This window comes from Trifolium pratense, linkage group LG7, assembly GCF_020283565.1.
Source record: "Trifolium pratense cultivar HEN17-A07 linkage group LG7, ARS_RC_1.1, whole genome shotgun sequence".
Taxonomy (NCBI): Eukaryota; Viridiplantae; Streptophyta; class Magnoliopsida; order Fabales; family Fabaceae; genus Trifolium; species Trifolium pratense.
In genome coordinates, this window is record NC_060065.1 from 1,624,856 (window position 1) to 1,639,142 (window position 14,287).

General features: G+C 31.4%; 1 protein-coding gene, 1 long non-coding RNA gene and 1 other non-coding gene across 4 annotated transcripts; 1 reads left to right on the forward strand and 2 right to left on the reverse strand.

The window, feature by feature from the left end:
* Window positions 1–1,595: 1,595 nt before the first annotated feature.
* Window positions 1,596–8,574, forward strand: LOC123899317. 2 transcript variants are annotated; one of them, XR_006805562.1, is made up of 3 exons: window positions 1,707–1,912; window positions 2,127–2,265; window positions 8,156–8,574. It is a non-coding gene; the product is annotated as an uncharacterized LOC123899317 (long non-coding RNA). The 2 variants fall into 2 exon arrangements; XR_006805561.1 differs by lacking the exon at window positions 8,156–8,574 and having other exon boundaries at window positions 1,596–1,912; window positions 2,127–2,420.
* Window positions 3,438–8,359, reverse strand: LOC123899316 (tetracycline resistance protein, class A). The gene is made up of 14 exons (XM_045950425.1): window positions 8,174–8,359; window positions 6,482–6,593; window positions 6,125–6,237; window positions 5,875–5,997; window positions 5,584–5,783; window positions 5,397–5,472; window positions 5,170–5,256; window positions 4,986–5,066; window positions 4,870–4,902; window positions 4,568–4,621; window positions 4,406–4,447; window positions 4,088–4,166; window positions 3,926–3,996; window positions 3,438–3,745 (listed from the first exon to the last, which is right to left on the reverse strand). Exons 1-14 carry the CDS (start codon window positions 8,357–8,359, stop codon window positions 3,689–3,691), a joined length of 1,314 nt encoding a protein of 437 aa, XP_045806381.1. The 3' UTR covers window positions 3,438–3,688.
* LOC123900247 lies at window positions 4,678–4,780 on the reverse strand. The gene has a single exon (XR_006805897.1). It is a non-coding gene; the product is annotated as a U6 spliceosomal RNA (small nuclear RNA).
* Window positions 8,575–14,287: the final 5,713 nt, after the last annotated feature.

Here is a 14,287-nt window from a genome sequence, read left to right on the forward strand (position 1 = left end):
AGTGAGTTTTGATCGGAGCTTCAATGGGAGTAGAAGGCAAAGACATTGTGGATTCGGAGTTTTTGGAGGTCATATCCAAATGTTAAAAGTGACTCTTTAATAATAAAAAATGCAAAAAAAATTTAAAAAATTATTCTCGATTTAAATTGTAAATAGCACAAACAAAATAATCATCCTTGTAGTTAATGTAAACAGAAAAATTACATTATAATCAATAATAATAAAATATTTTCTTTTCTAGCTACTTAAAATGAGTCATTCTTCGAACATTTTTGAAGCAAAATCGTCAATCAAGTAATGTATTCAATTTTGTACCCTCTAATTGATTAATATTACTACTATTTAAAAAATATTATGGGCATGACAATTAAAGTTGTAATATACTTGTATTAAGTTTTGTTTAGCTTAATTTATTAATATTATTACTTGTGATTTTTTTAGGCATTCATTTTTAGGTGGTCGACTGCCACAACACATGTGGCTAGAAGAAATGAAGAATGTGAGAAACAACGTGCAAAGAGAACGAGAGAAAAGTAGTAACATGTCTACTTTGATTTATTTTTTTACGCATAATTCACTTAAAGTTGTGTTTAAATCTCAATTTTTCCTTTTAATCTAATTATTCTAATTTATTCTAAGCATTCTTTCACACATTAACTATGCTATGATTCAAAATCCTCTTCGTTTTTTGCTTTCTCAATTTTTGTTATTATTAAAGATTATGAAATATAAAAAACGCAATGTTGTGATATTTAGTGGTTCAATAATTTAATATCTATATATATAATTCCTAGATAGTTCTCCTACTATCTATGGAAACCCTAATTCACTTAAACCAATGAATTTTTTTCATTTAGCCACGTCAACCACTTACAATGCCACATCACTTCTCTTTACATCATTATCATCTCTAGACTCTATCCACTTTTCATATACCTACATTTATATAAATGACTTTTCATATTGTCCACATTAAACCATGAGAAACTTATACTAAAGAGCCACAATTTACTACTTACTCACCATATATTCCATCGGTTGCAAAACACAATTCATCCATTTACATCATGCATGTTCCATAGTTAATGTATTAAAAATCCTTTATATTTTATTAAATTTATCAATTTCATTTTTAAATTATTCATGTGCACTCAATACCTATATGGCTATATATACGGTGCATAGATATTCATCATTTTTTTCGGTGAAATATTGTGATGGTTTTTATCTCCATAAATTCATTCCTCAAGACACATTTAGAGGCAACTGTATATATACTATATCAATTTAGAAATATTTACCTTACTTTTTCTATTATTATAGTAAACATTTTTAGTTTTTTTTATTATTGACTCTTTTTCCATTATTATAATAATGTTCCAATGCTTAACCAATTTTGTTTCCTCCCTTTGCTTTTTTTATTATTGACTCTTTTTCTTTTTTATTATTATTATTATTATTTATTTTGATCATACTTATAGTTTCAATTTTTCTATGTTATAATATAAAACAGCGCATCACACCCGTGCATCGCACGGGTAAGGGTCTAGTATATTATAAAACTAACTATAGTAGTTGAGAGAAAAAATAAAGAAAAAAATGGAGAGGATCCCAACTCTGTTTATATAATCAGGAGCGGATTTATGGCCCGGCCAACCTGGACACTTGCTCCGGATCGGCCCAATACATATTTTTTTTGTTGAGAAAAACGAATAATAAAAAAGAGAAAAAAGAAAATAGAAAAGGGCAAAAATAAGCGACGGTTTTCACTTTCTCTTCCCGCGTGCGTCCTCTCCTCGTCATCACTGTCCTCTCAATCTCTCATCCCGTTGCCTTGCTTCGTCTTTGACGCCATAGATCGAGAATCTCCTTCTCAGCCGCCACACCGTCGTCGCCGTAGGCTTCAAAGGAGGTAATTGCTTTTGGATGCCTTTGATTAAATTGCTTTTGTGTGGCATATAGATCAAAATAGAATTCTTATGAAGGGGGGTTTTGTAGCAATTGATTGTGTTGGTTGAGACTTGAAATTAAAGGGTTGTTTGTTTGTTTGTTCCCCTTGTTTTCAATTTCAGGCACTTGTGTTCAATTTGATGAAACTCTGTTTGACCCCTTGTTTTTAATTTTAGATGATGAAATTTTGATATAAATTGATGAGACTCTGGTGTTGTGAATTTGGGACCAAAAAGTTTTGATTCTTCATTGGAAATGTTTTATCATTTCCACAAATTTCTTCGTGCTTGGCCTCAAAATCTCAATGTTAACAAGGTATTTATTTCTACAATTTTTCTTTTTGATTGGTAATTTATTCAATTTGTGTTTTTGCCCCTTACTTGATCTACATTTTGAAATGTTGCACTGAGTTTTGGTTAACCTTTTTTTTTTTAACTGCAAAATTTATTAATAAGCCTCAAAACAAGGCATAAGACATGCCAAGTGAGGGTGAAACAAGTACAAACAAAAGGAGATCACTGGGAAACAACTACATTTTGGTTAACCTTTGATTAATGTGTGATTTTAAATGAAGTATTATGAAATTGATTTGGTTAAAATGGATTTTATTGCGAATTCATTCATGTTTGAAATATTTTTCCATTGAAACCAAAGTTGATATAAGTTTAGTGTAATTTGGTATAAAATTTACTGTTATTTTAGTGTAAAATTGATATCAAATTCTTCAACCTAAAGTAAAAGAAGCTACCTTTTATTTATATTTGGACCGGATGTAAAATAAAGATAAAAAGTATTTCTTAAAACAATGTGAAAATGTAGTTTTTCAGTAACCAAATGTGTTGTTTTTTTTATTAAAATTATGTTTATAAGATCAAAAACTTTGGCAATTTGTCTATAGCTTTTTTTCTTATTTTCGATCGAAAATTCTTTGAAATTGAAACCCTAAAAGGCTAACAATTCCAGCATAATGTCCATTATTTGGTATGTTCTGTCTCTCTTCTTTCAAGCTCTCAATTTTGCCCAGGCTCCGTCACTGTATATAATTATGCTACAAAATTTTCTTACTAAAAATAAAGAGTTGAGATCCTCTAAATTTTAAATTATTTTCATTTTTTCCATTACTAAAGTTTTTAAATATTTTGGAGATGTATAAAAGTGATTTGAGCTAATATTTCCAAAACTATATAATAATAAAAAAAATGAAAATAATGGAAAATGGAGAGATTCTAACCCAAAAATGAAATATGCAATAGATGCTTAATATATACCAATACATGTTTATTATTTTTATTTACTAATTCAAAATTTATTTGTGTCCTTCTTTGGTGCCACATGATGTTTACTAGTAAGGACATAGAAAAGCTTAACAAGTATATACTTATAGTTATACCGCAAACGAGGCATGCTATTTGAACACAATTCTGTTCGACAAGTATTTGACACAGTATCAAATATAAGAGAGAAAAAGAGTGTGTATGCAAACCGAGAAAGAAAATATATTACTGTATTATTTCAAAGATGAAAATGGTATACCAACCGTATATTTGTTGGGTATGTGTTTTAAATATGTGTTCATGAAACATTTCCGTATACGAATATGCTTATTCAATTCAACACATTGCTTCATCATCTAAATACAATTGAAGACACAAAACTCCTACAAATAAAGAAGAATTCCACTTTATGCGAGTATTCACCATCTTTTTAAATAATTAGGGTTGAAGTCAACTATGTCCATCTAACTCAAAATGGGAGGAACCACTCTGAGCATCATGCTCTGAAAAAAAGATATCATCTGCAAACAAAATTTGATCATATAAATTGCCATAGGAAAATTGATAGAAGAGTTCTACAATTACCAAGAAATTAGAGAAAGTTAATAAAAACTATGTGGACATTCATTTTGACTACAAAGAACTGTAAAAATATTCACAACAAATTCAACAATATCATAAATAAAACTAGAAGTTCTTACCGAAGCAATTCCAATACACAATATACTGAAGCCAGGAAAACTAAAAGGTGCCTTTTCAGATAAAAATAGAGCTGAAAATTGAAATAACTTGTTGTTAATAATTTTCTATGGTAATGGTGATATAAACCTAATGAGAAAAAAATGACCTTCACATTCACTCACCCGTTAATGGAGAGAAAACCAAGGGAGATACAATATGAGCAATTGAACATATGCCTGAGATGCAACCTTGAGCTCTTCCCTACGAGAAGATAATCGAGGAGGAAAAAAAAAATAAAGATCATTCATTAAAATTTGGTTTGTAATTAGTAAAGAGCATAATCAATAATCATCAAAATTTTACATGCATTTTTTCTTTTAACAAAAATTCACTATATTTTATTCACAACTTTTTCCTATTTTTATGAATTAATAAAAAAAATGATGACATAATTCCAATAATGTAACAAAAATATTACAAGTGTTCAATTAAAATGATACCTGCTCGTGTGGATCAACTTGTTTAGACACAATACTTCGTATCTACAAAAATTGAAAGAGTAAATTAATCAAAATTATGTTTTCAAGAAACAACTCATTGACAATCAAAGGGGAAAATCCATATTTAAATGAAAAATATATAAAATGAGGAAAGAAACTCACACATGGTTGTGAAAAAACAAACAAAATTGAGAACATTGCAGCAGCATAAGGAACCTATCAACATGTACACATTAGCAGTTAATAAAACATAAAAACAGAAGGCGGAAGTGAAAAGGGACACTAGAGGCTCAATTTGTGCGTGTCATCCTTGCGCAGGGGTCATGCTAATATTCTCTGTGTCGTTTCAATTTTATCGGATGTCCCCGAAGGGACACTAGAAGCATACATAAAAAAGTAATCAAATAAACTGTGCAAGTTCGACTAATTATAACTAATTAACAATAGAGTAGCAAAAGACATACCCAGGAGGACCATGCTATGCTGTAAATGAACATCTGCATTCCATTCAATATCACCAATTTAGAATTTTATAAAATTGTATCTTTTTATATAACTTCACAAGAAGAAAAATGCTTACATGTAAAAAGTGAAAAAATAATCCGATCGAAAGAAGTCTTGCCTCACCCACAGTAGGAGCAAAAATCGGCATAAGAAAAAGCTGTGATAATCGATGTTCAATATTAATATTTACAATAAACTCAGAGAAACTAAAGATTCGACGAGACAAAAGGAAAACTAAGATAAGGCATTGCAAAAATTACCTGTGATACAGTCCCCGCAATACCAGAAATGATCATTAAATCAGCAAAATGATTCTTATCAAAATGAAACTGAGCCTTTAAGTAATACTGCACAAGAAGAATAAAGTGTTAATTAAATTTAAATTAGGCTTACTAGTTCTAATTCATGTAAAACAAATATTAAAACTTGAACATTATACAAAACATTAAAGATTATATGTATAATAAGGGAGAAAATTGGAAAATACCATCATTGAACCATGAAAACCAACATCTGCAAGGTTACTGAAGAATGCAACAATTGCTGCTTGAGTGATAATCTTGCTGCAAATTGGATAATCCATGTATAACTATTAATTATGACATACACAAAACCAAAATACTCATTCATAAAGATGTATTTAATTTTCTACAAAAAATCAAATATTCACATACCTACTATTGAGGAAAGATGTTAGATCCTGCAAAGATCGTAATGCTTTCAACAACGGCATGTTAGATTTCGATTTACAAGAAATTATTGGCTTTCCCTGTGAAATGATCGGGGTACAAAGGACGTTGTTTTGATCCATGACAGAATCTCGAAGGAAAATTTGCATGTAAACTGCTCCGAGCACCGCAGCAAAAGTGGAAACCTTATTATTAAAGGAGAAAATACAATTGATAAGTCATAAATTATTCTCCATTCATTGGTAATTAATTATCTTGAATCGAAGAAATAAACACCTGAAAAGTTTGAGCAGTAGATAGAAAACGAGCTGCTAGTGTACCACAAACAAAAGCAGAGGATCCAATCCCTGAAAGAATTCCAAAGGCAGTGCTTCTCCCACTTTCTGGAACATTATCTGCCTGTATTATATATCATAATATCATAATTAAAGAAAATAAGACTAAGTTAATTGGTTTTTTAGATTTAATTAGCAGGTACATATATTGTAAATTTTGAATTTGGATACAAAATGTCTGTAAGACTTACAACATAAGCTAGAGCGAGGCAAGGAATGCATCCATCACAGATCATGAAAATGATGATCCTAAATACGTAATACACATAGAAGAATGTTTTTGTCCTACTGTAAGCTAATATCCCTGTGAAACCATCACCATCAATAATGCATAATCATATAATTTGATAGTGATTATTAATTTAAGGTCATTATAATTTGTGTTGCACATTTGATAAAATAAGTCACATCAACTATTAAGTTTGATCTAATAGTAAAAAGATAGACTTGGACTAAGGTACGATCCTCTCACTGTAATTATTATTTTTTTTAATAAAAAAAAAGCCACATTTAATTAAACAAGTGGAAGAAAGTGAATGAAAAATTACCCAAGGGAATAATCATGAGGGTCATAGGAAGTGTGAGAATAGCTTTCCTCCCATACTTATCGGAGAGACTACCCAAAAGAGGCATCGTCACAAGCGTTCCCAATCCTATCATCTGCACAAGTCACATACTTATTCATCCGCATGAACACGACGAAATAAAGTATAGCGTATACTCTCTTCAGTCTTATATATAAGCAACAATTTTTTTTCATTTTTCATAATAAGTATTAGAAAATTTCTCTCTTCGAACAAGCTCGAATTTTAATATTCCCAACAAAATATGTTCCAAAAATATTAAATTTACCATAATTTTGAGAAAAAAAGGTTTTGAATTTTGAGTTATCCAGAATTTCGGAAAATTTAATTTAAGTATTAAAAACTAGAAAATGTCGCATTCTAGACAATTTAATTTTCTGGAAAATTCAAAATTTGAGTTTTCCCAAAAAAAATAAAAATATTTATAACAACTTAATTTATTTTAGAATTCAATAAAATTTTAAAAATAAATTAGTTAAAATCTAAAAGTGTAAAATATAATCATTATTCCTTTCTTTCTTTTTAATGTGGGGGTATGTGGAGTATAATTTTTCTTTTGTTTTATTTTGATATTTCCAGTGGGCCCAATAAAATATAAGTTGGAAACTACCTCCAGCTTGATCCAATAATCAGCCCAATAACCATTAAAAATTAAATTCTTCTCCCAAAATATTCCTAACTCCTAAGGAAGTTTCTTTGTTGTACTCTTTTGTCTGTTTTTTTTCTTATCAAAACTTTTGTCTCAATATTTGTGGAAAACAAAATTTTCTGGAGGAAGAATATTTTGTCCATTCACTATGAACATAGTTTATGTTTGATTTTGTGACGATAAAAATTGTTTTTTTTTTCAAGTTGTATAGTGGTTAGAATAGAAGTTTTATTAATGAAGGACAATTTTATGAACTAACTTATAATTTATCTTTTACGTATAACATTAATAACATTTTTTAATTTGTGTAATATGGTTAAAACAATTTATATTATGGTACGAATGGAGAATATTTTTTTTGAAAAAGCTAAATTAACTCACCCAAATTGGCACTAGAGAGAATCGAACCTGAGACCTTAAGAATGAACATACTCTCATGTCCCAGACCAACTCAAGTAGGTTCGAATGGACTATATCTTAAGTTTATTACGATCAAGAAAAATGAAAATTTGATATCTAATTCAACAATATATATATCATAATTTTTATTTATACACAATTATTTTATTATAAAAAAATAAATTCATATTTCGGTCGCAAGGTAAGAATTGTTTCCACCCGTGTCTTTAACACGAGTCTTCATAAAAGAGAGTTTATTAACTACTCACAATTATTTTATTGAAAAAAAAAATCACCATATAATGTTATCCTCAATTATATCATTGCATTGCATATATATTAAAACAAAAACAAACATCACCGATTCATGGGATCATGGCCATTTATCTAATCTAGCTATGAGAGTATTGATTTAACAAACTTTGACGTACTTTTAAAAAAAAAAAAATTCTAGCTGTGAGAATTTAATTTCAAATACTTAAATATTAATTAAGTATCTTAAAATAGAACACAACACAATTAATTAATCGAAATGCAATACTAACATGAAACTCGGAAAGCATAAATGAGTGAAGAAGTATTTGATGCAGTTGGAACAAATTACGTACCGCTTGTTGAAAACCAGTGAGGTAGATGGCAATTGAGCATTCATCTTGTCCGGGACAAAGCGCAGCCATGGTGACATCTGTGATGGCCGGCACCACCATGAATGTCGATAAGTTATGAAGAAAAACCGTAATGAAGAGATGGCTCAAACCATACAAATTTAATTTCTCCATAATTCTCCCACTCATTATTAATTAATCAATGTGATGTGTGTGTCTTGCATGGAAAGCCACCATGCTAACTTATAACAAAATGATAAGCCATGTACAATACTCCTATGCAAGACTTATTAGAAGCGCCAATATGTGCTGTAGATTATAATATACGATATATGTGTTTGTGGGACCTCGAGAAGCTTAGTGTAGTGTACTCTTGCGATTGCTTATGCAGGTAATTTTAATTTTTTCGTATTTATGATGTTTAGTTGGATAGCTATATCATATACTAGATAAAATGTATTTAAATTTATCTTAATATATATTAAAGTCATGCTAACCAGTGTTTCCGAATACTGGTTAAGGAAATTAAAAATAACATTTTTTAGATTTTTGAGAAGTTAACAAACCGTACAAGCTCCAATGTTATATTATTATATTTGTTTTCTTAAACATGCCTAAGACACTATCGATACTCAAGTAAACTTAAAATATAAGAATGTTCACTATACCTATCTCACTAGTGTGAATTTATATCTTTAAGATTTGCTGTAATTACTACTTATACATTTTTCACGTTGTAAAATTCTAACTTTCTATTAGACTTTTTTTTAAAAAGTTAGATGTATATTTAAAAAATAAGTAGAAGTTACAAGAAAAGAAAAAAATAAAACTAAACTTTCTGATAGACGTAATCTCTATTGATACAATGATTGATATTTGTAAAAAATTGTTTAAAATATGTGTAACTTTCAATGTTGATACAATGATTGATATGCGCATTATTTCAATAGAGCTAAATCGATGTTGGTTTTTGTTATTATTTTTTTATGCAAAAAATTTAAGGTGACGAGAGACCTTAAGAGTTCAATGAACATTTACAAAGATAAATATATTTACCTCTCTTTAAAGGTATTAATGGAGTTCGATTTCAGACTTTCTCAAATTCGAAACCTGTCTTTTTCTCAAATTTAAAACTAACTATTACTTTTATTTTAAGTTTTTTTTTTTTGTTGTTAATCCAAAATTAATGGAAAAGATGCGTAGCTTCTAAGCTAAGATAACACAAAATCAGAAAGAGGCAGGGTTACGCCTTGAAGCGTGCAAGTCTTGTGCGCGGCTAAAAGTTTCAATTTCAAACGACAATAAGACAATGTCTAAGTGGGCCAAGGCCCAAACTCATCTCACGACCAATTAATATGCATCATGCATGTGTAAGGCATAAGGATACATTAATTTCTAGTTAGTGGGGACACATTTTCTAAAATTAATTTATGCCTCACAAAAATAATAACATCTAATATAAAATAATAATAACATCATTATCATCAAGTAAAAAAAAGAGAAATAATACTATTGGATATGAATAAAATCCAAGACACCTTAAGGAATCCAAATCCGAGCACAAATGGTTTTCACCATTGATACTAGTATTGTTGCCAAGAATATTCTTATGATCAAATCAAATTTAAAGTTCTTCATGAAATACTTATGATGGTCATGTCTGGGGTGAACCTCCTATTTAAAACCAAATTCGAGATAAGTAGTTGCACTCATCTAATTTGAATGTGTTACATGACGTAAAGAATGATGAAATGCTTTTAGAATACTTACATTGTGTGATATTGCAGTTTTTACGCATTAAAAGTAAGAATTGAGTGATTGATCATATTCAGGCAAAATTACATTAGACAAAAATGAGAAAAATGACTGAAGTGTTAGAAATATACAAGATAAAGGACTGAAATGTTACAAGTATACAAGATAAAGGACCTATATGTTACAAATAAAACATAAAGGACCAAAGTGTTACAAACAATGTTTTAAGAACCGGACCGGAGGTCGAACTGTTGTGACAACTGGTTCAAGGGTCAACCGGTCGGATCGGTTCAACCGTTATTGAACCGTTTATATTGAACCGTTCATATAATTTTTCTATAATAATAAAATATAATAGAATTTTTTTTAAGGTATAAAATTAGAATTTTTATGATAGTTTTTTATTATTATGTTACTAAATTTGGTTTGAGCCCAAGCCCACTTATAATGTTATGTGTTATATAACTCTAATATTAAAAGTTTCTCTCTCATGTTACACACACAGCCGCCACCCTCATCTTCTTGCTTTCTTTCCCATTTTTTTTTTTTTGATAATTTTTCTGTGTATTAGAAGCTTTTTTTTTTTAATAAAAAAAGAAGCCTATTTTTATTTGCAAAACAAAGTATAGAAACTGTTTCAAAACAGGTTCAAATGAAGAAGAAGACTATTTTTCTGTAATAAAGAAGAAGAAGAATAATAAGAAGAGAAATCTTACCGGTGGAGGAGCAGCTAGGCGACGGCACTACCAGGGAAGAGAGCAACTTTAGGGTTTTTTTTCACGTGTTTGAGTCTATGGTTGGAAAGGAAAGATTTTTGATTTTTTAACCTTTCAATTTCAATCCATCGTGTTGTCAAAATAAAAAACCTTTCAATCCATCGTTTTTTTTTTATTAAAAAATCAGTTTTTTTTTTTTAAGTGAGAAAAACCGGCCGGTTTTTCCGGTTCACCGGTTTTTCCGGTTCACCGGTTTTCCCGGTTCACACCGGTTCACACATGTTTTTGACCGGTTCCACTGACTAGCGGTTCTTGCTAGTCGTCCGGACCGCCGAGGGCACCGGTTCGTGGTCGAACCGGTCGGACCGGCCGGTCCGGTTCGGTTTTTAAAATGTATTTTTGCCTCATATTCACAAACATTCGCACGATAGCAATGTCTTTCAACAAAGCTTACTGTTTTAGGTTAAGATTAGTTTTGCTTTGTGCGCATAAACTTCATGAAAACATATAAATACAAAAGAAAACAATAAAGAGATGAGATTTTTGGTATTAGACTTCGTTAACCACTTTCTAATGTTTCCTTGTGATTGTTTACATACATTCAAGGTTAACATTGATATCTTCACATGTCGCTCTTCGTACGTTTTCATTCACAACAAACAACATAAGATCTATCATATTGCTTAACTTTTGATTCCTCGTTCAGTTAACCAATATGATTGCATTAACGATCCCACAAGGCCATTGTATTACATTTGACTGTAAACTTAACGTTATTCCTAGCGATTAACATGAACAGATTTATTGTTCTAGACCTGTATTTAGAAAGTCATTTTCAAGCACTAGTTAAATTGAAAGATTGTTTTTATAAAAAAAATCTAAAGATTATTTCATGAGTGACTAGTTCCGAAAAATATTGAGAACAAGAAATAAACATTGATATCATTAATAGTGATCATTAACAACTAAATCAAAAATAATATGTAAGAGTACTAGTTAATTTACATTTAATCCCAACAAATAAGATGATTAGTTACTATAGTAACATTACAATAAATAACGAGTAAGAGCAGAGCCTAACCAAGGGTCAATCGATCCAAGCATGGGCTTTAGGCCCCAAAATTCTGGGATAAAAAAGGGCCTTTCTCTTTCTTTCATTTGGTTATAAATATATAATACGACAGTTAAACTTCAAGTATTTCTTTAGTAGAATTGGTAAAGTTAAAGACCTGAAACCTCTTACACATAAGTTTAACCATTGACTCCAGTAATATTTAAATTTTTTATTTTTTTCATAAAATCGTATGTAATTTTTTTGTTTTATAAGTTATCACAATAGAAATTGTTTTAGGGAAAAAAAATTTTCCTACCCCAACATTTATCCCTTTACCCCTACAAACAAATCGATATTCCAATTTTACCCCCTTTTGGAAATTTTAAAAAATGAGTTTAAAAAAAAACAAACAATTAGCCACGGTTTCCGGTAACAAGTCAGTTGGGAAAAAGAGTTCATGAAAGTGTTAGCGACGGTTTAACCGTGGCAAACATATGAATCGGGGAAAAAATCATTCAAGTCGATAAAAGTTAGATTCATTACGATCTTTATCAATCCAGTGGACTGATGCAAACATATACACAAATCGATTACCTTAGTTGGAAAAATAACACCTCTAGTTATTATCTTCAACACTTTTACATTCGTGTGTTAGTTTGTTGTGTTACATCAAATCCTTTCATTCACAGATCTACACTCTTCTTCAATCATCATGGTTCTTCATCACAGAGATCTCGACCTTCTCCTTTCTTCTCATTTAATCGACCATCACAGAGGTTATTTAGTTTTGGGGCTGAATTGATTATTAGGGTAAGGATGAAGGATAGTTTAGAGCTTGGATAAATGGATATGATAGTTTGGCAAAGATTAATTAGTGAGTTGTTGTCAATGGTGTATGAATACCCAATTTATGAAACTGTGTTACAAATTCTGAAACTTGAGACAACTTAAGGAGATAAGCTCGTTAGTAAAGTAGAATACTCATAACCTAAGTTATTTTGCAGACTTAGACACCATCCTTCTCCCTAATTCTTTCAATTGAAACTATTAAGATTGAAATTGTTCTGTTAATTGAGTTGTGAATATATGCTGTTTGGGCGTGAAAGTGAGTATATGCTGTTTGGGCAAATGTCTTATGCATATTATGCAGAAAATTTGAGTTAGGAGGACCTGCGCTTACTACAGCGATTTTTTTCCCAAAATATACCCCTCTCCCTCTCTTATTTCCCGTAATACCCCTCTCTCAAATTTTTTTCCCGTAATGCACCTCTGACTGGGTAGCACCATTTGAAATGGCGCCATGGCCATGTGATAGCGCCATTCTGAATGGCAACATTGACTGCTTTTCTGCTTTTTCTGTGCAGTCTGCTTTTCCAGGATCAAGCCATTTGAAATGGCGCTATCTTACAAGGATCAAGCCATTCAGAATGGCGCTATGCAGGTCCATGTTGTTTTTCCAGACGCGCGCGTGGCTTGCTGCATTAGGTACGTTGCATCCGGAACAAGGTACTCTGGCGGTCCGGACCATGACGTACAAGGCGCAACAAACGTGCTCGACCGTTTAACGGACAACGAGGTAATATATATTCTCTTAATATTTATTTGTTTTTTTTAAACTAATTAAATTCATACACTAACAAATCTCTAATTTGTTTTTAAAAATATCAGTTTAATTGGACTCCTTATGACGTCAGCCAGTGCTTATATCCAGAGGACGTTGCATGTTGGTCAGCAACCACATTTCTCATAAACTTTGAGGTTGTAGAGTTTCATCAGACCGACAGGGTCCGTCTTCAATTTGGATTTCAACATGCGAGATTTCAGGGCGTTCCCCAAGTCATGACGAGTTACCACAATACAACAATGCGATCATCGGTTCATGATTGGGCAGCCAAATTTATGGTTGAAATCCAACACTGGAATAATCGTCATAATTGTGTCCTCGTTGGAGATCAGGTGGATGGTGTACCTATGCACTCAACGGAGTTCTTGAATGATTATACAAGGTTCAACATGCCATATCTCTCTTCCGAACATTATTTATTTGATCCACGCCCACGTCCTGATGTGCAGCAGAATACATTTACCCAACATACCGATATCCCAGACCCACCATCTTTTTCCCCTCAACAACAACATACATCCCAACCATTTACCCAACAACCATTTACCGACCAATATCCAAATAGCCAATCCAATATTTTTACCCCATTGCCATACACCCGAAATTTTTTCGACGACCAATCATGTCAATCACCGGGAACTCAACGGTTCAATGAAAATGCTTACCACCCCGGTGAACCCCAACAAACCCAACAAACCCAACAAACCCAACATATCCCCATACATTGGGGTTCTGCTGTACCGGACGATATGTTAAACTCAACGTGGGCTGCTGGTGAAGGTTCCTCGATGTCTCAAAGTTTTAATCAACTCGAGAACTTTCTTAACAGGGACGATACAAATGCGGGAGAGGAATTATATGGACGAGGACATCCGAGAAATGCAGGTCCTCCACCTTGTGGCACCGGTGGCCATCGTAGACATCGTAGACATTAGGAATTTTAGTGTTTTGTTTGTAATTAATTATTT

Excerpts from the sequence above, each read along its gene's own strand:
- LOC123899316 (XM_045950425.1), bottom strand. The coding sequence starts at position 8,359 with ATGAGTGGGAGAATTATGGAGAAATTAAATTTGTATGGTTTGAGCCAT. Across the intron at positions 6,594-8,173 it reads TCACTGGTTTTCAACAAGCG|ATGATAGGATTGGGAACGCT; the intron begins GTACGTAATTTG and ends TGACTTGTGCAG. Across the intron at positions 3,746-3,925 it reads TGTGTATTGGAATTGCTTCG|ATGATATCTTTTTTTCAGAG; the intron begins GTAAGAACTTCT and ends TTTTGTTTGCAG.